This window comes from Thamnophis elegans, chromosome 2, assembly GCF_009769535.1.
Source record: "Thamnophis elegans isolate rThaEle1 chromosome 2, rThaEle1.pri, whole genome shotgun sequence".
In the NCBI taxonomy this organism is placed as follows: domain Eukaryota; kingdom Metazoa; phylum Chordata; class Lepidosauria; order Squamata; family Colubridae; genus Thamnophis; species Thamnophis elegans.
In genome coordinates, this window is record NC_045542.1 from 85,856,315 (window position 1) to 85,881,979 (window position 25,665).

The window sequence follows — 25,665 nt, forward strand, 5'->3', positions numbered from 1 at the left end:
CACAGCAGATGTCAGCACTTAAGAGATAAGTTCTATTCTAGCTCTATTCATAAGCAAATTCCATGCATCAAGCTCTGAACAAAGGTAGGGTTAGCCCTCAGCCACAATAGGAATTGCCCAACATGCCCCTTCAATGCATCAGCCAAATTTCAATCAAACCTGGGAGTTGAGACAACCTACAGAGCCAGTTATAACTCCTACATTAGCCAATAGAATGCATGTTCTTGCATACAGAAAGTTTAAGTTCAAAGCCCATGAAAAGGTATAAATACCCTCACTCTCAACTCCATGTGGTCAGCTGCCCACAATCACACTTGCTTGGTGGTTCTGCTTCATCATTAAACCATCTTTCCAATCCAGTCTTCAGCCTCTATTTTGTCTCCAGTGCTTTTCTCACGGCTTGGAACTGAACCAGATGGATTTTTCTACCAAGACTATGCTCAGCTTTATTTCCTCTTAAAAGCCAGAGTTCCAACAATGAATCTTTTACTCCCAACACTCCTGCTTCCACTTCCTATTTTTTCCTCACCATTCTTTATTCCAAACCATGCCTATATATTGGAATTTATTTGTAGCACTCAAAATTAATAATAAATAATTCCTAACCACTTATATCCAAAAGTATTACAAAACATTACATTTGTGGCATTTTTTATTTAAAGTACATTAGCTCTATGGTTCGCAAAACATGTAACTCAGTAAAAACATGACATTGAAAAAACATGAAAAACACCAAATAAATCTAAACCATTTTAATAAACTAATAAAAAACAAGTCTAGCACAAAATCACTTTTAAAAAAAATCAATATAAAAGATGAGTAAAATGAAATAAGCCTGCAAGCCAAAGGCTAGGAAAACAAAATCCTTGCCTTTTGGGATTAGAATGGAAAATAATTTTGGTGTTTCCTTAATTATTTGGGGGATAAACCATCAACTCCCGCGATCAGGTGACTGCCAATTGAAATCCGCGGAGCCCCGCCTGAAGCAGCCCGGAGCTGACCATGACGGAAGCGATTATGATTTTTTCCCCTAACCGATGAGATCATACTCAACTTCAGCCCTTTTCACCCGCTTCACTCCCGAAGCCTTCTCCGCCATCTTTTGCTAGGGTCGGCGGCTTCTGTACAACGGCTTTAAACCGGCGCCGTCACCGCGCTGCCGCTTTTGCTCTAACAGGGAGACCCTCACCTAAGATGGCGTCGGTCGTTTCAGCGTCCGAAGGCGGTCCTCAAATGGCGTCAGTTACGCTTGCGCGTTAGAGGGCGGCTGTCGGAGAGTGAGGGGGGGGAGGGCTGGTGATTTCCATTGTATTATTTGAGGAGAGAAAAGCCTTGAAAGTGTTCGCGGCTCTTTCGACGAGCGACGGGTCATGGAGGCAGATCCTGTGGAAGGGGACGGGTATGGTAGCAGCCACCGCGAAGGAACCGGTGGGTCTTCCCCACCGCTGAGCGGACTCACCGCCTCTCAGCGGCGGGCCGAGATCCGCCGACGAAAGCTCCTGATGAACTCGGAGGAGCGGATCAATCGCATCATGGGCTTCAATCGGCCAAAGGCGGGTAAGGACGGGGCGTGGCCTGGGTCGGGGGGCCCCGGGCGAGGAAAGCCTAGGCCGCAGCCGGAGGGAGGGAGGCGGGAATTCGGCGGTTGGGCCCTTTTCCTCCGTCGTCTCAAAACCCTCACGCCCGGTTCCTCGCCGCCCCCCTCGCCTAGGTTAAAAATCGGGATTTTTTTTTGCAGCAAAACTTTGTTTCCAGCAACACTGCAAACGGCTGGCTTAAGGTAGCGGCCAGATGTTTAGTGCTCCGAGCTCCTCAAATATAAAAGGAGTCGTCATTCTTGGATAATGGAAATTGAATGGAGTTGCTTTCTGATACGTTTTAAACCCATTATTCATTTAAATGGGACCGGCCCAGTCAAATAGTTACACTGTGTAGGTTGTTCAGGAACCGCATTCTTCATTTTTGGAAGGAAAAAAAAAAGTCAAATTTGAATGGCTTTAATAAAAACGCAGTATCTGTGAGTTCATCCAACCAAAAAAACCGTACGTTAGTGAATAGCCTTTTAGCATAATTGGTAGTATCTTGTTTGCTATCTTAAATTTAGTGAAGGAGTCGAGATTTGTAAGAAAATTATTACATTTTTAGTCTTGCCAATAGCAATGGATGCTAAGCTGAGGACACTGCCCTTGCAGCTGAAAAGCTCTAATAATAAAATCAAATAAGGTAGTCCTTGACTTACAACCACAACTAAAACTAAAATTTCCATTGCTCAGCAAGACTTAGTAAAGTGACTTTTGCCCCCATTTTATTACATCCCCCCCCATAGTTGCTAAGTGAATCACTGCAGTTGTTAAATAAATCATTGGTTTTAAGTGAATCTGGCTTTCCCACTTGATTTTGCTTCTTGGAAGCCTCCTGGGAAGGTTACAGATGGTGAACACCTGTCCCTGGGACAGTGCAACTGCCATAAATACATGCCAGTTGCCAGGTCCCCAAGTTTTGATATTGTGACCATAGGGATGCTACAGTGGTTGTAAGTATGAAAAACCGGTCGTAAGTCACTTTTTAGTGCCGTTGTAACTTCAAATGGTCACTAAATGAATGGTTATAAGTGGAGGACTACTTGTACCCTAGTGGAAAAATGGGACTAAAATTGAACATAAAGAAGACCAAGAAGACTCTAAATCAGGTAGAGTAACCAGCCTTGGAAGATATTGCAGTGCTAGATAGCCTCTGCTTTTTGGATCAACCACCAACAGTTAAGGAAATCAGCAGTCAAGACATGCCACAGAATAAGGCAGAGCAACCATGAAGGTCTTGGAAAATATGTTCTTGTACCATGATCTCTCTATTATCTAGAAAGATCAGAATTATATAAGCCAAGTATTCTCTGTGACAGAATATGTATCATTTTAAGATGACTTTATTGTGAGCTACAGATGCATTACAAGTGACTTCATGAGGTTTTCTAAGCATGGTTAGAGAATATCTTAATTCTGTACTTAACAGGATATGGGAATAAGTGACTAGTCTAACTCTCTAGGCCACAGGTGTCAAACTCGCTGCATCATGTTGCTGTCATGTGATATTTCGTGACGGTTTTCCCATTCACGGAGCTGGGGTGGGCGGGGCCTGTGTGTGATGCATCTGGTCTGCGGCTGCCAGTTCAATACCCTATTCTAGGCAGTATATTATATGATTATCTTTGATCTTTTAAATACTTTTTTCAATGCATAAATGATAAGCCAATGTGAAACTCTGTTTGAGAGATGATTATTACAGGAGGGATTTGTTCATTTTTTGAGCAATCAAAAGATGTGCACCACTGTATTTTTGCATAAAACATTGTTTTATAATGATATTTAGGATGTACATAGATAATTTCTGTAACCTCATTATTATTGACAATGGAACATTTGGGCATATGATTCTTTGAGAAGCAAGAAAAATTGAGGGAGTTGTGACAAAATAAACAATATTTATGAGTATCTGTGTGTACTTCTTTCTATTTAAACAGTTTTCATCCTTTTCAGATTGGGATGCACTTCTAAAATTTACTGCATAAATATATTTGCTAATTTCTCTTGAGAGCTATAAAGGTATTAGAAAAAAGTACATTGTTGAAAATATTGTTGAACATACATACAATAAGGTATACTCAATTTACAACTATTCATTTACCAAATATTTGAAGTTATGACAATACTGAAAAAATATTATGACTGGTGGTCTATTTAGGACCATCACAGTGATCAAATCTGGGTGCTTGATAACTGGCATATATTTATACCGTATTTCGGTGTCCCAGGATCATATGCTCACCATTTTCCACCTTCAAATCAAGGACCTCTTATACTTTCCTCTGCTGAATCTGTTGCAATTATGGGCAATTTATAATATATTTATATTTAAAGAAATGCACATGGGAAAGTATGAATTTTAAATGTGATTAGGTAGAAAAGGACTCTGACTAACTGAAGCATTGTATCAGTTGTTGACATCCTGTACTTTATCCTACACCTCTAAGAAATTATTATCAACTTCAAATCTGTGGTATGATTTCAGTTTTTGTTCTGTTCTCTTTAGAAGATGATACTCATTCAGAAACTAAGCTTCAACTGGAACTGGATAAACCAATTTCCCTTCCTGCTCTTGTTTCCAAACGGATTGTGCTTGGTGATACAGTCTGCAACTTATCAGGAACGGCTGACCACACAAGCAGTTTAGCAGAGCACAAAGGAGAAAAAATAGACTTATTTAGCAAAGCTCATGAAGTTGGTAGTGATGGCAGCAGTGACCTCCGGCAACGCAATAGAGGGGAACTGTTGGACGTTCCACAGCGAGCACCACGCCATGGATTAGATCAGTATTTATCAAGGTTTGATGAAGCGATGAAGCTTAGAAACCAGCTGATGAATGAGAAGCCAAGTCAAGAAAATGGAAGCATTGTGGAGGAATTTGATTCCTTTCACATTTTTAGATTGGTGGGCTGTGTACTCCTTGCTATTGGCGTTAGAGCTTTTGTATGCAAATATTTGGTAAGTTTAAAAAAAAATCTTACTATTTTCATTTTTCTCCCTTTTCTTTGACTTGGTTACCTTGCTGACAGGTTGTAAAGTAGTATATGTATGGAATAATTATGCTGAACAACTATTTTCTCATGGCTAAATAGATTCCGGTTCAAATCCATAAAACCCATCTATTGTTTTAGCAGTAATTGTTAAGAATTGTGTGAAAGTCTGTACTTCAGAGCATCTTTACAGTAAGTAACTTAATGACCAGAGTTGGGACTGGCCATTACATAGCTAAGTGATGCAGCAATTAAGCAGAACATCAGGTGATTATGCCAGACTTACGATGTCAGTTCTATGGTTATTAAGCAAATCACTTGTGGTCATTAAGCATGACATCATGTTTCTTTGTCTACTTGACAGAATCCAGCTGTGAAGCTGACCATTGGCAATTACACATCCATGGGATGCTTTGACTTTTATAAATGTGCGCCACTTGTGAAGCGCCTGATGGTGATGTAATTGTACTAGAAACAATGTCAGGGAATTGTAACTTATTACAGGTAGTCCTTGACTTACAACAGTTCATTTAGTGACCATTTGAAGTTACAATGGCACTGAAAAAGTGACATGTCCATTATTCACACACTACAGCATCCCCATGGTCATGTGATTTATATTTGGATGCTTGACAACTGGTTCCTATTTGTGATGATTGCAGTGTCCAGGGTCATTTGATTATTGTGAACTTCTAACAAGCAAAGTCAATGGGGAAGCCACATTCACTTAAGAAATGTGGCCAGAAAAGTTAAAAAATGGGGCAAATTTCTCCCTTAGCAACATAAATTCTGGCTCAACTTTGGTCGTAAGTTGAGGACTTCCTCTCTTGCACTTCGTTCTTGGCATCAATTAAGCATTAGAAGGGGTTGGAAATCTAGGTAGAAAGCAGTGGCTGTGTACCCTCTTTTTGTTAACCATTTGAAGTCCTAAAGCACAGCTGACAATTACCCTTTCAAAGTAATCCTAACTAATGCATTTTAATATTATGCACTGGATGTTCAAAGAACTTTGTATTGGAAATAAGTGATAACCTGATTTAATTAATCATTAATATATTAATATTTAATTTATCACAGATATCCAGCCTCCACCTATCTCTGTAGCATTGTCTAAATATATTTAACATTATGAGTTATTCTTTAATGCAATATGTTTGATTAGCAGCATTTTAAAAAGTGCTTTCTCATTTTTTATGTTCTACAAGAAATAGAAGCTTTCCTTGAAAGCATCTATTTGGTACAATTTCTCATGATTATCTGGTAAAGTATATAATTTTTATTTCATTTTTTTCTACAGTCAATATTTGCTCCATTCCTTACTTTACAACTTGCATATATGGGACTGTCGAAGTATTTCCCTAAGGTAAGTGTTTTATTAGAAAAATCAGATCCTTAATATTACTACCTTGGAGTGACCAAGGATGGAGGATTCCCTTTAGTGATGACTGATGTGATAAACTTAGACTTGGGAGATTCATGTTCTCAGTCAACTATAGAGTCCTTGAGTGATCCTAGACTAATTGTTTCCTTATTTGGCACAAGTTGTGGGGAAGAAGAATAGGTTCTATAACATTTAAAATGAAATAAGATGCTTTAAGATGAAATTTCTGAAAAATTAAACTTTGTTGGTTTTTTTTTTTTGCAGAGTGAAAAGAAAACAAAAACTACAGTATTAACTGCTGCTCTTTATTGTCTGGGATCCCTGCAGAAGTAATTAGTCGTTCCATGGACACTTACAGCAAAATGGGAGATGTCTTTACAGACCTTTGTGTTTATTTCTTTACTTTCATTTTCTGTCATGAACTGCTTGTGTTTTTTGGCTCAGAAGTGCCATGATAATAGCTGTGGGATTCAATACATCAGCGGGACTATTTTAGTCTTGAGTTCATCCACATCCCTCTGTAAATATACAAACAGGGTTAAATGTTCATTGTTCTTTATTCTTTCTTAATTCATTACACTTTAATCACAGCTATGAAGGAAAAGCTGCATTCCCAACGATGAGGGTGAATTATTACAGGTTAGATACAGTATCATATGTGTGATCTCAAACATGGAAGACAGAGTAACAATGTTTCAAAAGCAGGCCTTTCCTGCTATTAAGGAAGACATTAATTTTCCCACTATTGCAGATGCCACCTTGTACTTTAATATTTCTCTTTGGACATGAAACCCCAAGATAACTAAGGTATTGTGTGGTTGACTGAATTACATTTTATGGCTTTGTTCCAGAATACTTGTCTACAGAACTTATATTGAAGCTCATGTTGAGCAAAAGGTGGGGAAAGCTATTTTGGCCTGTTCCTCCATTTCATGTGCCCCTCAAAACACTGGGATAAGTACCCTCTGCAAGATCATATAAAGGGCACAGACAGTTGAAAGGGGTGCTTCTCTTCCTCTCATCAGAAGCCGTTCTTAAAAAATGACCTTTTCCACAAATGGAAAGAGATCTACTGTGGATCAATCCAGAATGATTTCTTAAGATCATTCCTCTGTGTTAATATTTGTCACTTCAATATACTAGTTCATACTTTGAGCAAGTGGCATATGCTGAAAAAATGCTGATAAAATTCAGAGGCTTCTGGTTTTAGTAATGTAATTAGACAGTCAAATTATTTTTTTGTTGTCTTCATTACAAGTGGTAATGTTCTGTTGATAATATAGAAAGCTGAAGTTAAAAATAGCAGTGCATTGACATTTGTGCACATTCCCATTTGAATTGGAATCTTTCTACTTTGTTTACATGAATTATGAATATGCTGCATTAAATGGACACTGAAGATTGAAATACTGGTCTTTGGGTTATTAGCCCTTTGAACAGTTAAGTGTCACCAGTTTTATTCATCTCTGACATTTCAGTCAATGTTAGATTTTTTCTTTGTATGACAAGTTAGGTTAAACTTTGGTATCTTATCCCATATATTTTCTTTTCAAGAATATGTGCATGTTTAGCATCTTTACCTAAACCAAGGTACACTGCAGGGCAAGAAGGTGCAAATTAGTATTTTGCCCCAATGTTAGTCAAGTGTTTAATATGCATACTATTTTAGAAAACAGGTAGCTGAAAATATGGTCTTTATATAGTAGAATGCTAATTTTAAAATACATAAATTGGTTCTTATAAACCCATCTGAAAACAAAGTATCATCCACTGAAGTTAGCAAATCCTGATGTTCCTTTTTGAAATGTTTTGTTTCTTGGCCTTCTCTATAGTCAAGCCTTAACTCAGTTTTAAAATTGGTACCCTTTTATAGTTTTGTAATTATACAAGCAATTTCCCATGTTATGTAGCCAATCACAATAGCTATAAATCATAAAATGTGGCAGACTTTATTAGTTAATCTTAATTTGCATTAGATTTTATGACCTTATTATGGTCTGAAGGAGATGTCATGTATCTGCAATCCTTTCTTATGTTACAGTTCTTCCCTATCTTCATCTTGTCACTGTTATGTATATGTAGCCCATTCTCAGTAGCCGTAAGTGGATCTATCTTGCAAAGATTTGGAAATTAATCGAAGACAGAAATTATACTAGTGGAACATTTTCATTATTCTGAAAAATGAGATTACTTTTTTCTTAGATTTTAATTTTTGAAGTGTCTGCTGTCAAGTAGCTTGACTTAAACTGGAAATATCTTTTGCTTTGCCTACAATTATTACAGATAATTTAATTTTACAGGCTAAATTAAAACATAACTGGGTTTTTAAAGACTTGATAGAAAGTTAAATTGATTCTTCCTTTGTAATGGACTCATAAGTTTCCTTACATTGTAATTTCAGTGATTGCATTTACTGAACCAAAATTTACCACTGCTCCTTGGAATAGGTGTTTTGGAGACCAAGTCATGGCTGAAATACACAAAGAAATGTGCATATTTTGGCAATGCAGTTTCACTCGGTTTAAAAAACAAATTTGACTCTTTACAACATGAACTATAATGGAAACACCTTGAAAAAAGTCTATTTTTAGGTTTTTGCACATTTAATTTTTCTAAATTCCTATAATTCATATTTTTGATGATGGACCTTCAAATATTGATAAAATAGCATAAATCTAAGATCTTGTTTGATATATTTTTTACTTCAAAAAGCAAATGTAGGTATAGAATTATCAATCCCAACTCTTGATATTTTGATAGTATCTTAGGCATTTTTGTCCAATGACTGCCATGGTGAATATGGACATTTCTGACAGTTAAATCTTATCTAAGTTCCAGGTACAGGATAGACTGTTTTTGGATAGTGATTCTAGAAGATGCAAAAAAAAGCACTCATTCCATAGAAGATAAAACAGATAAAAGTAGGAAAATTAATGACCAACACATTAAGATGGAGAACTGCAGGTTTTTCCCCAAATGCCTGCTCTATAAAAACAAAATTTTGATGTGTTAAAACCCACCACAACAAAACACTATTCACCCATCTATACTTTTTTTAAAAAGTGGGGTGGGGGTAAGGGAGGGCGATAGGAAACATCATAAACAAGATTGAAGTTTAAAAAAATCAATACTGCATTGAAAAATGTTCAAAATATCTTCAAGTGTGGCCCCTTTCTAAGAAAATTGCTAGTATCACTATAGTCATAGGTTTTTTTGGCATCCTTATTTTAATATATTTTACATATTTAAATGCAAATAGAAAATAAATGGGCAGAGAGCCTGGTGGTTTAAAAATAAGTTTTCCAAGCACAAAGAAGGAGCAGCTCTCCTATGCTGTCTAAAAGTATGTATATGATGAAATAATAAGCTGCTTTGTGTGTTACTTTTCAATAATTTGACTTCTCTGTAAAAATCTGATATTGTTGTAATTGTTGCATTGATTCTGTTAAATGCATTGAAGCTATGTTACAATTATTTATGCTTTGGCATTACTTGAATATACATTAAAATGTCTGCAATGATCAGATTTTGTTAACTTTCCTTATTTCTGAATTACTAGTTTAGCATACAACATTCTGGTTCCAAGAGGATTAAGCTTTATAGCTGAACTTAACAGTGTCCTACGTACTATTTGTTGGATAGAACACTTCCTGGATCTATAAAACAAAACAAAATGTTCAGAAAGTCAGGTTATTTCTACATTTCTTTGGTAATAACTTGTTATATAAGAACAGCTTTATCCTTTATCCCCATATGATCCATAAGAATTCATTCCTCAAAACCGCTATCTTTGACTTGATGATCTCTTAATGTGAATACCATAAAGATTCTTGAGAATATGATACAGCTATTGCCATGAAAATGTCAATTTCCAGAACTGACTATAATGGAAGAGTAAAGATAGTCTAGGATTTCAGGTAAAACACATGCAATTAGTTTTTTTTAGAAAATTAGTTCCTTTGATTTTGTGCCACTAATACCAAATTTTACCAACTCTGATTTTCCCTGTCTATTGAGAAAGAGAAGATAACACCGCTTGGGGGTCTTTCTGGAAAGTTGCACATAATGTCCAGGACGATTTATGTGCTGAGTTCAAGTTTTTTGTACTATATTGGTAAAAATCCTTAGAGCTATGATTCTGGAAATTGGTTCTTTGCAAAGAGTTCTGATTTGTCTACGTTGATTTCATCTGGGTTAGATGTAAAATCATGTGAAGCCATGCATCAGATCCACATGTTGGCACCACTGGGATAACTACTCAAATAAGATACAATCAGATTAGAATCATTGTATGATTACAATCATACAATAACAATGAATCTAATTACAAAACATTGTAATAAAAGAACTATGATTTGTGTTTCATGCAGATACATACAAAAATAATAACACATGAAGGCAACCTGATCTCAAATCCTTGGTTTTGCACCATGTATGAACTTAAACTGTTTGCAGTGGTTCACCCAGTTCAAACAAATGTGTTCTGTGAATTGATCCAGATTAGAATCCCATCAAAAGTTAAGTGAAGTCAAGAGGACATTCTTTTGTATTGTTGCAGGGCCCCAAGTTGCCCAACAGTAATTTGGTAATTTTTTATGCTTGGGCACACATGGATCGTGATTTGACCTTGATTTTTTTTTATGGGACTAAGAAAAGTTTTTTCTGATCCATTTTTTAAGCCGCAGTGGAATCAAAACAGGACAGAGAAAAATTGTTGGGATGTACGCCACACAGAGAATTGTAATCAGAGATGGTGATTCCAGGCATATCCCTCAAAAATATGAAATCGAGGATCCACATTTCATGCCAAGGATCAGAAGTCATAGGCGTTTCCATTGTACAACAAATGAACAGTTGTCTATGGGGATTCTCAGTCATCCAGATCGCGGTCGCCCCAAAGTTGCCTTTTCAAGATGGCAATTGGACTTTCTGGTTTTTCCTTTCCTTTTTCCTCAAGAAAAAAAAGCAGGAAGTCCAGTTGCCTCTTGAAAAAGCACCCTTTGGGTGTGACCAGTTGGCAGCAGACTACGAATAAATATTAAAGCACAGGTATGCTCAGTTCTCTCCTCATGATGGGCTTAACAACAGGGGTACCGTAGTTTGCCTGCGACTTAGTCACTGTACACCAAGTGTTCTTAGGACAAACTTACCACCCGCTTAAAATTCAGGCGGGATACGCAGTTGCCCCGGAGAGCGCCTGCTGGTGCTCCGCCGGGCAGAAGAGGCTGCTGTGGGCCGGCTGTAGGACATCATCCGGGCCCTCTTCTTCGCCTTCTTCCCCTTTCGGCGTCGGTGATGCATTTCCGCTTCGCTTGCTTCTCGGAAAATGATTGCGGGCGCCGCTTGGCTTTGAGTAGCCGAGGCGGAAGAGAAAGCCGTCCTCCTTCGCTGCTCCGGGGGTGGCTGCCATGGGTCGGGAATCGAGGTAAAGGGCGACGAAGGGGCGGCGGATTTCAGGAGCTTGGCTTGTCGCGTTACTGCGGGCTTTGCCGGCTTGGCCTTCTCTCCGCAACTGGGGCCGAAGGGAGGGGATCGCAGGCCGCGTAGGAAGGAGGCCGGGGCAGTCCAGGAGAAGGCCGAGAAGTCGGCCTCGTTGACGTTGGCGTGGTCGCCCGATTGAAGATTGGACAGTCTATATAACGCAGCCAGTTTAAATTCCGGTGCTTCAAGATAGGAAGAAGCCTTCATCACGAGGCGATTTGCAACATGGAGGATAAGGGCGGTCCGTGTTGCCTTTGGGTTTAAGCCTCTGGCTTCTCTCTGGGTAGCCTCTGGCCGCCTTTTCCTCATGGGGCCACGTTCTTTCTCGTCGTTAAAGCCCAATTAGGTCGTCGGTCTATTGGGACGAATCTGTGGTCACGTTTCCCCCAGCTTCCTCGTATTTGATGCCCCTTATAGTTGTGATTTGGGCGTCAAACATTATCGCAGATTTTATTTAATTTGGTTGCTTCCTTACTGGCGGTGGCTTTCCACTGTAATCCTTTCTGCTACACATTTATCGATGTATTCGTCTGCTAGGCGAGTTAGGATGGCATGTAAAACGAGTTAGAGTGTAATATTAAGAGAACAATACATAAGAGCCAAGTTCAGGAAAAGATTGTCAGATTGCTCCTTGTGAAAGATGCTTCTGCATTATTATAAGCAAAAATAAATAAATAAATCCATTATTGCAACATCTTGATTCACCAAGACTTCTCAAACCCTTGTGCTAACATTATTCTGGCATTATTGCAATGCACTTTATATACATTTGGATGGATATTAGTTCTGCTTCTCCTTAGATTTTTTTAAATTTTCCTGTACAATGAAGTATAATAAGGCTTAAAAATGTTGCATGTGGGTTTTGTGTGTGTGTGTGTGTGTGTGTGTCATTCATGGCTGCTTAATACACAGAGTTGGAAGGGACCTTGGACATCTTCTAGTCCAACCCCCTGCCTAGGCAGGAAGCCCTATATCATTTCAGACAATGGCTATCCAACATCTTCTTAAAGACTTCCAGTGTTGGGGCATTTACAACTTCTGGAGGCAAGCTGTTCCACTAATTAATTGTTCTAACTGTCAGGAAATTTCTCCTCAGTTCTAAGTTGCTTCTCTCCTTGATTAGTTTCCACCCATTGTTTCTTGTTCTATACTCAGGTGCCTTGGAGAATAGTTTGACTCCCTCTTCTTTGTGGCAATCCCTGAGATATTGGAACACTGCTATCATGTCTCCCCTAGTCCTTCTTTTCATTAAACTAGACATACCCAGGTCCTGCACACGGGTGTAATCCATCCGGTCCTGGTGATTTGAACTCCTCTAGGGTAGACAGGTGCTCACTTACCATTTTCTTCCCTATTTCAATTTGTATTCCTAATCTGATTTTTGTGGTGCTGTTTTGATAGGTTGGACTGTTTTATCCCTTTGTGTAAAGACAGATGCAAAAAATGAGTTAAATAGTTCTGCTTTCTCCCTGTTGCTTGTCACCTTCTTGCCACTTTCTCCCAGCAATGAACCAATTGTTTCCTCAACTTTTTTTTCTTGTTTTAACATGTTGGAAGAAGCCTTTTTTGTTATATTTTACTTTTGTGGCAAACCTTTCTTCATTGTGAGCCTTAGCTTTCCTTACTTCATCTTTACAGGCTTGGGCTATTTGCTGATATTCTGCCTTAGTTATGTCCCCCTCTTTCCACTTTTTATACTTAACTTTTTTGTCTTTCAATTTGTCAGAGAGTTCTTTATGCAGCCATGCTGGTTTCTTTTGGGAGCTATTATTTTTCTTCTTCATTGGTATTCTGCTAGACTGGGCTTTTGTAATCTCATTTTTCAAAATTTCCCAAGCTTCTTGAGTTGTTTTCCCCTTGAGGATTCTCATCCATGAAATTCTTCCCAAGCTCTCTCTAAGTTTATTGAAATTAGCTCTCTTAAAGTCCAAGACTCTAGTTTGACTTTGTTCTACTACGTGTGTTTGCATAATGTTGAATTCCAATATTGAATGGTCACTTGCCCCAGGGTTCCTATGGCTTCAACACCTATCATTTCCTCTCTGTTAGTGAGAATTAAGTCCAATATGGCTGATCCCCTTGTTCCCTTCTCTACTTTTTGGGAAACAAAGTTGTCTGCTAGGTTCGTTAGGAACCTGTTGGATCTTTCACTTGGTGCAGAGTTTGTTTCTCAGTTGATGTCAGGGTAGTTAAAATCTCCCATTACTATTGTGGTGTGCTTCCTACATACCTTAGCTGACTAGCAAAAAGTTCATCTACTTCCTCTGCTTGGTTGGGTGGCCTGTAGTATAGACCTATGGCAATGTCATTCCCCCCCCCACACCTTTAATATTGACCCAAATGCATTCAAGATAGTTCTCATCATTGTTGTGCTCTATTTCTGTAGAGATGTAGTTATTTCTTATATATAGTGCAACTCCACCTCCTCTTTTATTTGGTCTATTTCTTTTAAATAATTTAAATCCTTCTAGCTGTATGTTCCATTTGTGGGTTTCATCCCACCAAGTTTCTGTAATGGCAACAATATCATATCTGCCCGCATTTACTTGAATTTCTAATTCACCCTGTTTGTTCCTCATACTCTGTGCATTGGTGTATGGACATTTGAGTCAATTTTGATTGACACTGTGTTTACTGTCTACATAACCTTTGTTATGCCTGACTGCCCTTTTTTCTTGCCACTTGCATGATTCATGCACATGGTATGGCATTGACTATTAAATGCTTGGTTTTGCTTGACAACAGGAGTGATAATCTTACCGCACAAACATCTGTGTTACATGCACTGATAACTCTATGAGTTTTAGATTGCTAGGGATTGCTTGTCAGAATAATTGCATAAATAAATTTCAGAACAATTGGATCAAATATCTGAGAACACAACTGTCCTCTCGCCATTTATGTTTTCCTTCTAATAGAGAGATCCTTCTTGTCCAATGAGGCTGTTTTGCAAATGTTGGAGTCTGTCCAAATGGGAAATAGTCATTAGTGAAAAGTCAGTTGCATAGCACAATCTTGGAAAACATCCATGATTTTCAGATATGAGGTTTGGTCAATCACATAATAAACTTGCAGTAGTTTGCATAGAATATTTCATAGGGGAAGCTCAGTATTATAAAAAAAGCAGAGCCTAACTGTAGCTGGCAGGTTTTGAAAGGTTTCATGCTGAAATCATCCAAAATGGATTTAGTTGAAGATACCATCTTGCTTACCTAATCTCTCTCATTTTTTTAGATCAACAAAGCAACAGTTGTCCAAGCAAAAACAGTGAGTTCATCTATTTAAAATAATAGTTTTTATCTCACAATTTCTAAGCACAAATGTACTATGTAAATGATTAATGATTGTATTAATCAAATAGTTGCCACCTCTTTCAATATTTGTGTGTGACATTCAGTTCAGATGTTCATTGGGATTTCATGATTCTGTTTTTCCTTCAGTGTATGATGGATTCCTATTTTATATGAAGTGCCACTATAGTCTATGCTTTGCAAAATGCAAAGAGGACAGTTAGTTAAATAGGAAAGAGGGTAGTTTTTAATTTGTTTTACTTGTATAGTCCTATATTTATATTTTGGGTGCATTGTGTTCAGCAAACTTGGCTACTTCAGAATCAGATTGTATTTTATTTGAGCATTGTTATCTTATGTATTCATATATGCTAGAAGTAAAATACATGTTTGACCAACACCTCAATAACCCTGGGCTGAAAATATAGTCTCCCTCTCCTCCATTTGGGAGCACATCACTTGTCACTTGAGTGATGAGCAACATTTATTGGAGGTTGCATTGGGCCTGGGGAAATAGCTAATTATAGAGTTGTATTTTCTATAATTCTATAGATAAACAAGAGCATATTTTATCCTTCCCCAGAAATTAACAGTATTTATTAAAGAGAAAAAGAGTAGGGAATATATACGTATTAACTGACAGGAGATATATTTGTTTGTTTTGCTTTGTCTTTCCTTCATGAAAAATTCATAAGCTACTTCCTTGCTATTACTGTTGTGGCTCTTTAACTTTCCACATTATTTTGAATCCAAAAATTAATAGCCTGGAATGTATATAAATTCTCTTTTAACAAATTATATTTCATTTTATTTACTCCTGCTAGAAAATTTAGGACTCCATAGCTAGTATTTCCCATTTAGTATTTTAACAGTTACAATCAAGTGCGATTGCTAGAAAACACTATCCAGAGAAACTCAGAAGTTTGTAAAGATTTCAGTCTTGGTCTCAGTTTCGGACTAATCCTCTTATAAGAAAATCACATCAATTCAATAGTAAAAATACTGAAAATAAATCACATATTTCACAGTCTAGTTTGGAACATTTTGAATGATTTTAATCATAGTCTTCAGTATTTGTTTATCACATCCTTTACACTTGAGTTTCTGTATTCTTTGTATTCACCCTTCTTTTAATATACAACTGCAGGCATTATCGGAAGCGCTCCTCATCACGAGGGCGCTCTGGTAGCCGTTCACGCAGTCGTTCACCATCTGACAAAAGAGCAAAACGTGGAGATGACAGGCGTTCTAGGAGTAGAGAGAGAGACCGCAGGCGTGAGAGATCGCGGAGCAGGGACAAGAGAAGGTCTCGATCACGTGACAGAAAACGGGTGAGGTAAGTTGCAGTCTTTAATAGACTCCTGCAAGAAAAAATCTTAGTAAATGCTGAACATTTTTCTAAACAAATTGACGATATGGAGAAGGAATATTCTTTTGTCACTGTAAAAATTGGTTCTTAATTTATTAGAATTCGTTGTTCCTTTATTGCAGGGTGTCAAACTTGCATCATCACATTGTTGTCACATGGCATAGTGTGACTTTTTTCCCCTTTACTAAAATGGGAGTGGGCATGGCCAGCACGTGAGACATCTGGCTCGCGTGCCATGTTTGACACTCCTGCTTTATTGGAATTCATTGCTCTTTTATTTTCTGAAATGAGTATTTTCTACTGACTCTTGGGGAGTGATGTTTTATGAAATAGAAAAATATATTTTACGTAAGATTGTACCTCAAATCTGCTTTGTACAGGCGCTCAAGAAGTAGAGAGAGGGAAAGGAGTAGAGAGAGAAGAACGATCACGCAGCCGAGAGAGAAGACGATCTAGAAGCCGGAGCAGAGGCAGACGGTCTCCGATCTTCCAGCCCTGGCAAGAGCAAGAAAGTAGAAAACAGGTAATTGAGTGTGTGCATTTTTTTCTAACTCTAATAATATAGCTGCTATTTTGATCATATTCCGTTATGTAGGTATGAAATTCTATTGTGGAATGCTGTTTCTATATTGTATTTTAATATGCCAAAAATTATTTTTGCTACATCCGGTTCACTATATGAGACTATCCTTTTCGTACACCTAGTTTAATGCTTATTGTGAGTACAGTAATACAAATCAGTGTTTCTCAATCTTTTTTGCCTGTGGCCCCCTTCCAACCTTGATTTTTTCCTGTGGATCCCCTATCCACGTCCCATTATCATGAAGAAGATCATCACTTGCCACCTTGGTTTGTACAGAATATATATTTTATTTATAATAATTTAGTAACTCAACACACTCCCTTGTCAGTTGTTTACTGAGGGCTTCCACCATCTGCAAATGAATCGGCTGACAATGATGGCCAATTCCATGTCTCAGATACAGACACAGGACAGTATAACTGGTGTGTTTTCACTGTCAACAAGACAGCATTTACTTGGCTTTTTGTGGGCCCATGCCGACCCTTCCCTTACATATTTTTCTCTTGAGGTTCCCTTGTAATATCCTGGTGCCTCCAGAGTTACCTGGTCAAAACCACTGGTATAATTGAATAGACTAGAAAAAAATCATAATCTTACTCATGTACTGCAGTCTGGAGCTTGCTCTGCAAAAATTATCTGATGTTTGGAATGATTTTATGAAAAGGAACTGAACAAACTAATCTATGTACTGTTGTTAGATTTCTTGCTTATACTATCACATATTTGATGGTAAATCCCACTGAACTCAGTGAAACTTGGGGCGGGGGGGGCTATAAGTATACATAAAGCTGTTTCTTTGCAGATTTTGATGCATTTTAATTCTTTAAAATCAGCGGACCTAAGTGTGGCTAACTCTGCATTGGATAGAATGGTCATCTTTTTTGTTCCGAAGAGCTGAATTTTGCCTTCAAGAATTTTATTTTATCATCATCTCAAAAAAGAGAGATAGAAATTTCCCTTCGTTGTCATTTTTTTTTTTTGCAATTTTTTTATATTCATTAAACAACACAAAAAAAGAATCATTTTACATTACATCTTGTAGAAGTGTGTAAATTGGTTACAAATAACTTTCGTGCATCTCTTTCACAGTCATTGCTTATATTCATATCAGATATCAATTTTTTTTTGAATCTTACTGTCAACATAGCATAATTCTCATTTGACTAAAGTTGTTTTAACGTCCTTTTGCCTAATATAATCCATAGTTTAAAAACACAACCACCTGATGGCATTTCATTAGTTATTACAAAAATCATCCAATAACCTTAAGCCTTTATAACATATTCTAAATTAAAGATTAGTTAACAAATTTCTAAGCCTTTTTTTTCAAGTCACTGGTTACAATTTGTGTCCAAGTTCCTTTTGTTATGGTAGTATATATATATATATATATATGTAGTATGTATGTATGTATGTATGTGTGTGTGTGTGTATATATATATATATATAGATATATATATATATATATATATATATATATATATATATATATATAATTAACTATATCCCTTATCATTATGATTCCATTATTGTTACAGTTATGTTGGTTAATAGAAAATCCTTTACTGTTTATATCCAATTTCTTCTCATCAAGTTAACACATATGTGTACGTTATTGCCATTATCAATTATTTATTTAACATAACAATCTAAAAGTTACTAAATTATTACTTATTAATTATAAAACTTAGTTATTTTTGGTATCAACGTTCATATATCCAGTAACATTACACCTTTATAACACATTCAAAATAAGGATTAATTAACAAAATTTCTAAGGCTTTTTTTCCAAGTCAGTTTGCAATTTATATTCAAATTCCGTACCTTAAACCAGTACATATGTATATCATTAACTATATCTCATCATTCATTATTATTGTTATCATTAATATTTGTTAACAAATCATTTACTATTTATATCCAACTTCCTCACATCCAGCCAACACAAAAATGTACCTTGTTGCCATTATCAATTATTTATTTAACATAGCAATCTAAAAATTACAAAATTACTACTTACTAATCATCAGACTTAGCTACTTTTATTATCAACTTTCATATATCAACCTATGTCCTTCCAATAGGCATGTAGTCTTATTTCTTTTGGCCATTTGTGGAATGAATCTTCTGTTATTTCCTTAGTAAGGTTTTTGTGGACATCTCTCAGCACCTTGTTATCTTGTTGCATCTCTCAGGTAGTCTCGGTGCCCTCCATTTGCTACTTTAATTAATTTATCTTGGTTGTCGATCGTGCTTCTGGTAAGGTTTCTCTCCTTAAAATCATCATTTTTTCCCCTTTTTTCTTCTGTGCCTTGAAATTTGGAGTAGAGCTCCAGTTCATCAAATTCCCTTTTCATACTCCCATTTTTTTCGCTTTCAAACCACATTCACTCCACAAATCAAATAATCAGTTTCTTATCTTTGTATTCATTTTTCTCTTCAATTTTTGGTGCTCCATCTCCACCATTTTTTTCTAGTAAAAACTCTATCTTCTTCTCAATTCTCCCAGTTACCTCCAGTAAATTTTGAATTCCATCCCAAATATTTTTGCAAAATTAAAGTTTCCTCTTCTGAAAATTGATCCGTATTTCCAAATTGTAAATTGCTGCCACTCTACCTTCCAGACCTTTTTTTTAATATTTAACTTAAACGCAAGATCATTTGTAATCTTCACAAGACAGGGGTTCCAGTTTTTTTCCTCCCTCTCCCAGTGCTGATAAAGCTCTCAAAGGACACCTGTGCCCTTGGCTCTTATCACTTTTGATTACGGAACTTTGAAGTACAGAAAAAGGTAAGATCAAAAGAGAAACAGGAGAAAATGCGTAGTTTCAGAAACTCTAACCGTCCGAGCGGCAGTATTGGTTCCTTTCACTCTAATGTCTCAGCTTAAGGGAAACAAAGTTCTTAAATGGAATTTAATAGCAAATAGTAGAAACTTTTGTTAAAATAGAAAAGGAGATTTAATCCTTAAGTTAAAAAGTAAAGCAACAAAAATAGAAGAAAAAACCGTCCGTTTACTTTAAAAAGAGGAGAGAAAAAAAAGTTGCGAGCACTTCAATCCGCAAAGTATAATTACCAAAAAAGGAAAAAAATATACTATCCAAAACAATCCAATGCAAATTAATTCCGCCGCTTACTTCTTCTGCTTAAGGATTTAATTTAGCTTAAAAAGAGAAACTTTTTGGGCAGTCTTTTTCAAAACAAAGGATTCCTCACCAAATGGACACACTTTCTCTTTCCGCTTTCCTTCCGTTCCGGAGCCATCCCACTTCATCAGCCTAGGCTGCCTTTTGTCACCAGCTTGAAAACCTTCTCTTGGATCAATCAGGGACTTGCAGGGTCCCTGAGATCAGCAAGACGTAGTCTTCCTGTTCATCGTCTCTTCGGGACAGTTTAGGTCCGATTGGACCACCCGGCAAAAGTATTGGCGGCAGTCTCGGAGCATCGAGACTGCATGTCCGTTTCCGTCGCAACGTTGGCTCCTCCATTTTCAATTTTGATTAATTGCAATTTAAGTTTGCATCCAAACTTTAGAGACCCCTTTCACAAAATAGTTTAAGGGAAAGGTATGTATGGAATACAGGAATCATGTGATTGAATTGAAGGTTATGGGGTTGTTAAGCAAACACAGTGATTGTAAAATTCATTTTCTGCAATGGGCGTTTTTTACCAGGAACCAAAAGTGAATGCCAGAAACTAGCAAAACAAAATCCACAAATTGCAGCCATCTGGCCATAGGCTGCAAATAGCCATAAAGATGATCTGGTTGCCAAGTAGTTAAAATGCCCATCACATCATTACAGAAATGTGCATTCCGGCTGAGGTAACACTAAAACTAGATCATAACTAGCTCTGAGGAGATCTGTTGTAACTTTGAACCATCAATAGCAACTGGAGATAAATTGAAGACTGATTCTATTTTCCCAGTACCTACAGATTTAATGTCTGCAATTTTTTAAGCATGAGTATGAAAGGGTTGTAAAGATTCTGCTATACATAAAGAACTATGAACATATTTGGGCAGCGGTATTAGGCCATGAATATGCTGTCTACACACTGGCAAAGGGTATCTAATTTGTTCTAACTTTAGGAAAGCACAATTTAAATTGGCTTATTTCCCTAGCCCAGTTTATAATAAATGAGTTTGTCTAGGTATAGACATAATACTGAATCTCAATTAAAAAAATTGAAGTGTCTTCCTTGCATGCATGTGCCAGAAGGGCAGAAAAAGGAGTTCAGAAACTTAAGACTTGTTTATTATAATTTAATTTCATTCATGAAACAATGTATAATAAAAACAATTATTGTATTCATTAATATTGTCTGTCAAGAGAACAGAAAGCATTATGCAATACACAATGCTCTCTATGTCTTTCAGATCACGTTCTACAGAAAAGATAGAAGGTGTGGAAGTTAATAAAGACAAGAAAAAAGAGAAAGAGGACAAGGAAGAAGAAAGGATAAAGATGTAAATGTAGTACCGAAGAGTTCTAGGTCTATAAAGTAACAAGCCATTTTAAAACCATAATGTTGAAGGTTCTAAATAATTCTTAAGTTTTAATGAGAAATAGCACAACAAATATTTAAATAAGTAATTGTAATATTGCATCAATTTTAAAGGTTGTTTCTATTCAATGTAGCCAGGCAGTAACTGATATCATAATGATAATGTATTTTAAAATCTGAATAACTTGCATAATGTGTTGTTAACTAAAACCTCTTAACCTATTTTATCTTTCTGACATTTGTTTCTTATTTTTGTTTATCAAAAACACCATGTAGACTTTTAGAAAGATAAGTTTTTTTTAATCTAATTTTGTAAAGAGCTCCTAGTATGCTGCTACACCATACTACTCCATTTAACAAAATAGATGTATATTCTATTTCCTTTTCCTTTGTTATCCACTGGTCTAGAACGTAGTTTTACTACATTTTCATTCTGAAGAAAGTTTACTTTCTGAAAAAGTTGTTGTACTGGATAGAACTGAAAATCAGGTTTCACTAATTGTATGCTTCCAGGATCTAGATCAATTTCATTTCTCTTTAAGCTGTGTTAGAAATTTGATACTACCTTTTGGATGATTTTTTTTTCTGGAATAGAATTTTGATCAAAATAAATTGGAAGAGGAATGAGAAAACGAAAAGAACGAGTAGAAAAATGGAGAGAAGAGCAGCGCAAGAAAGCTATGGAAAATATAGGAGAACTGAAGAAAGAAATTGAAGAGATGAAGCAGGGAAGAAATGGAGTTTAGAAGAGATGATGGTATTAATGTCTTTGCATTAAAATTATTTGTGAAGAAATAAGCTATATTCTTTTGAACATAACTGAAGACAATAGCCACAGTGGTTCTTAAAGTTCTGTATGAAATGGGGAAAATATGTTGTTTCAATCCCTTTGCTCTCTAGGGTTATATCAATTTGTTTTGGATCAACTCTAGTTAGACAACTGAAATTTAAAATGCTTTTTGTTTTTAATGGATTTGGAATGAACAAAATGCACATCCCTCTGTAACTTCTCAACTGTTCCTCTCCATCCTCTCTCTGAAGCTGCTGAAACCTTGGAGTTTTTATATGCTTCTCTCTGCTATTACTGTGCAGAGCAAATCAGGCTTACACAAATGAAAACACCCCAAAGTTGCATGTTTTGGTTCCCAAACCATCTGAAACTGGGTGTTCTGCCCATATAACAGTCTATGCATGTTGTTTTTACACTTTATTTCTTATGCACAGAGTCTATATTTTGTAGAGAATTTGAATATAGAGAATTGTATTTTTCAAAGTATAAGAACGCACCTTTTTTCCCTCAAAAAAGAGGCTGAAAATCTGGGTGTGCTTATACACTGAATACAGCATTTTTTGCCTCCCGAAACTCCACCCCCTTCACCAAAATGGCCGTGCATAGCCGTTTTTTGCTCAATTTTGCTCCCCCCCCCAAACCCCTAGGAGCACTCTACAAGCCGCCTAAAGGCTGTTCATGCCCTTTTTTGGGGGGGGGGAACCAATGGGCCCTGTTTTGCGAAAAACAGGCCGTTTTTGGGAGGTCTGGCGGAGTGCAAAAACTTTTTTTTTTTAATTTGCCTCTTCAAAATCTTGGTGCATCTTATACTCTAAAAAATACAGTACTTTTATAGGTAGAAAAAAATAACAATCTCCACATTCAGCAGTTAGACGGTGCAGAAAATCAATGTCACTGTTTATATAGAAAAGAGTCATCTTTTTTACCATTAAAATATACTTAGGAAAGTATGAGTTACATATATAGGAACAGATTGTATCCTAGTATGGTTTAAAAATATATTTCATGTTAGATGATGATGAAGAAAACTGCAGAAGGAGAAAAGAAGGTAATGAAATTGAAGATGAAGAGTTAGATCCACTAGATGCGTATATGGAAGAAGTAAAAGAAGAGGTCAAGAAGTTTAATATGAGAGTGTAAAGGTGGAGCTGGAAGGGAAAAGGTAATTGGATTTGATTCAGATTTTGAAATAGCTTTTTGAATATTATGACACATAAATTCAAAATTAGAGTATTAAAGTAATTCATGTTTCTGATTTGCTTTGTGTGCTTCCAAACTCAGTAAAATGCCCTCCCCTTTTATTTTCATTTAAAAGAATCAGGTCCAACAGTTACAAAAGTAGTAACTGTAGTGAAAACCCAAAAAGCTTCTCCAGAGACTGAAAAGAAGAAAGGAGAACTCATGGTGAATGATCAAGATGCAATGGAGGTAATTAATTGTGTTGCATGATTTCACATGAAACTCCAGGAAATACTATGTGTTTTAAGAGATAGTTTCAATCATGGAGATAATTTTATTTTGTTTCCCAATCTGTATAATAATGAACATATTTAGATTGGAATCAGATAATTTGTTGTTACTTTTGTATTGTGAATGCTTAGGACTTAAACTTTTTTCAAAATGAGGTATCCCTGAAGGGAGCAGAAGGAAATCCAGTGGGATTGCTCAGCATAGTCAGAATACTATTAATATTATGGGAGATGAGTTTTTACTTATGTTCCTCCATCGGCTAAAATAATGTAGAGAGGACAGTTGAAGAGCTTGTAGGTTCCCCTTTAAAAGGGGAGCATATGTCAAGTGCTATTTTCACTGCTTGAACAGTTCTTACCTCAGCATAGGGCTATGATAGTTAATAAGCAAAAGCAAAACAGATAGGTAGGATATGTAGGTTTTGTAGTAAAAGTACAGATACTAGGAAGGATAAAGCTAGTAAATGTGTAGATTTGGAGGAAAAGAGTCATGCAAGCTACCTTAGTAAAAAGTACATTGTAAAAGGTGGCATCTGAAGTTCTAAATATATAAGTTAATTAAATAACATTGTAACAAATTTCATAATGAACAAATCTTTGTTAATCACTGCTGTCATGCTTTTGTAGTTACCTTGTTAGTTTTATTTTTTATTATCTGGTTTTATGATGTGTAGTGCTGCAGAATTTCAAACGTTTTATAAAAATATAGAAATGCTTTATATATATTAAAAAATCTTCCTAAAGGTCACTTTTTCTGCTTTGTAACCCACCAGTATTCCTCTGAAGAGGAGGAAGTTGATCTCCAGACTGCACTGACAGGCTACCAAACGAAACATAGGAAATTGCTGGAACCAGTGGATCATGGGAAGATTGAATATGAGTCTTACAGAAAAAATTTCTATGTTGAAGTTCCCGAGCTAGCCAAAATGACTCTGGAAGGTAATCAGCAGTGTCAAAGAAACTGCTACCAAATTCAGTAAATTAAATTGTGAGATTTTGTGAATTGGGTTCATCTCAAGAAATATACTACTTCCTCATCAAATTAAGTCCTCATTAAATGAGAAAGTGGCAGTTTCTTTATCCTACTACTCTTGTATCTCTTAAAATTTTCAGGCTGAAAGCTCCTTGAATAGTGTAGGAGGCTGCAGAGAATCCTCTACACTCCTGTCAGCCTGCTGTCTTCTGGATTGTCTTGTCTTTTTGTTATGTGGTAATACAGTTTTTCTGTGGCAGCTCTGAAGTATGTGGTGTTTAACTCCCAAAGTTCCTCAACCAGCCAACATCTCAGCCAGCATGCTGGCTGGGAATTCTGGGAATTGAAATCTACACATCTTAGAATTGCTAAGGTTGAGAAACATTGGTCTAATAATAAATGTACCATATTTTTTGCTCCATAAGACACACTTTCCCCCCAAAAAGTGGGTGGAAATATCTGTGTGTCTTATGGAGCTAATATGTCAGCACCACCTGGAACAGCTGATTGGCGGTATTCTGGGAGGCGAAGGCTCCAGCATTCCCTGGCAGAGGCAGCAGACATGGAGGAGACAGCAATGGCGGCATTTTCGATCGGCCAGCCCACGATCAGCGGGGCTACTGGAGGCCAGGATCCAGCCTTCGTTTAGCTGACCGGTAGTGGGCGCAACAGAGCAGAATATTTTTTTCTTGTTTTCCTCCTCTAAACTTAGGTGTGTCTTATGGAGCGAAAAATATGGCATTTTACTTTCTACACCACAACTACAAATTCCTGCTCTTATATCTGGAAAGATTATTGGGAGAGAATAAGAAGCACCTGATGAAATCACATCAGGGTAAAAAAAAATGAGAAAAAATCTTCTAGTCAGGAAACAGAGATTTATAGATCTGCATAGTATTTGATTCTTTTTCAAAGCTAACAGGAGAACACATTACTTCTATTGAAAAAGCCAGAATGTCATTAGTTTGGATTCAGAATAGCCATTCCACAAACAGGCTTCTTTCTTGTGTACTATGAGCCATATGTTCATATGATTTGTAGTCTTTAGCTCCTTTTCCAATATTGGGACAATAAGAATCAATTTGAGATCCTTGCTCACAGCTTTCTTATTGAAGAGCCCAAAGTAGGGTGCTTTCTCTTCTTTCCTGGCTAAGTCCTAAGTACCTGCTGCCCTAAATAAAACCTTCAGGTTTTTTGTGTGTGTTAAAAAATAAAGTATGGAGAGAGAATTATTATTCAAAGTGATTTGCGTA

At 36.7% G+C, this 25,665-nt stretch overlaps 2 protein-coding genes across 2 annotated transcripts in view; both read left to right on the forward strand.

The window, feature by feature from the left end:
* Window positions 1-762: 762 nt before the first annotated feature.
* On the forward strand, window positions 763-9,475 carry CAMLG (calcium modulating ligand). Its single transcript, XM_032210692.1, is given in 5 exon segments — window positions 763-1,557; window positions 4,087-4,538; window positions 5,868-5,933; window positions 6,216-6,252; window positions 6,255-9,475. Coding segments are annotated over 5 exon segments (894 nt in total). The 5' UTR covers window positions 763-1,370; the 3' UTR covers window positions 6,407-9,475.
* Window positions 9,476-11,236: 1,761 nt separating this feature from the next.
* DDX46 (DEAD-box helicase 46) overlaps window positions 11,237-25,665 on the forward strand; it is a 41,464-nt gene continuing 27,035 nt past the window's right edge. The window contains 16 exon segments of the mRNA XM_032210693.1: window positions 11,237-11,376; window positions 14,667-14,699; window positions 15,870-16,058; window positions 16,472-16,514; window positions 16,516-16,572; window positions 16,574-16,614; window positions 21,053-21,126; window positions 21,129-21,148; window positions 21,775-21,799; window positions 21,802-21,920; window positions 22,836-22,845; window positions 22,983-23,103; window positions 23,105-23,132; window position 23,200; window positions 23,286-23,398; window positions 24,213-24,378. Coding sequence (XP_032066584.1) covers window positions 11,360-11,376; window positions 14,667-14,699; window positions 15,870-16,058; window positions 16,472-16,514; window positions 16,516-16,572; window positions 16,574-16,614; window positions 21,053-21,126; window positions 21,129-21,148; window positions 21,775-21,799; window positions 21,802-21,920; window positions 22,836-22,845; window positions 22,983-23,103; window positions 23,105-23,132; window position 23,200; window positions 23,286-23,398; window positions 24,213-24,378 — 1,057 coding nt within the window. The 5' untranslated portion in view covers window positions 11,237-11,359.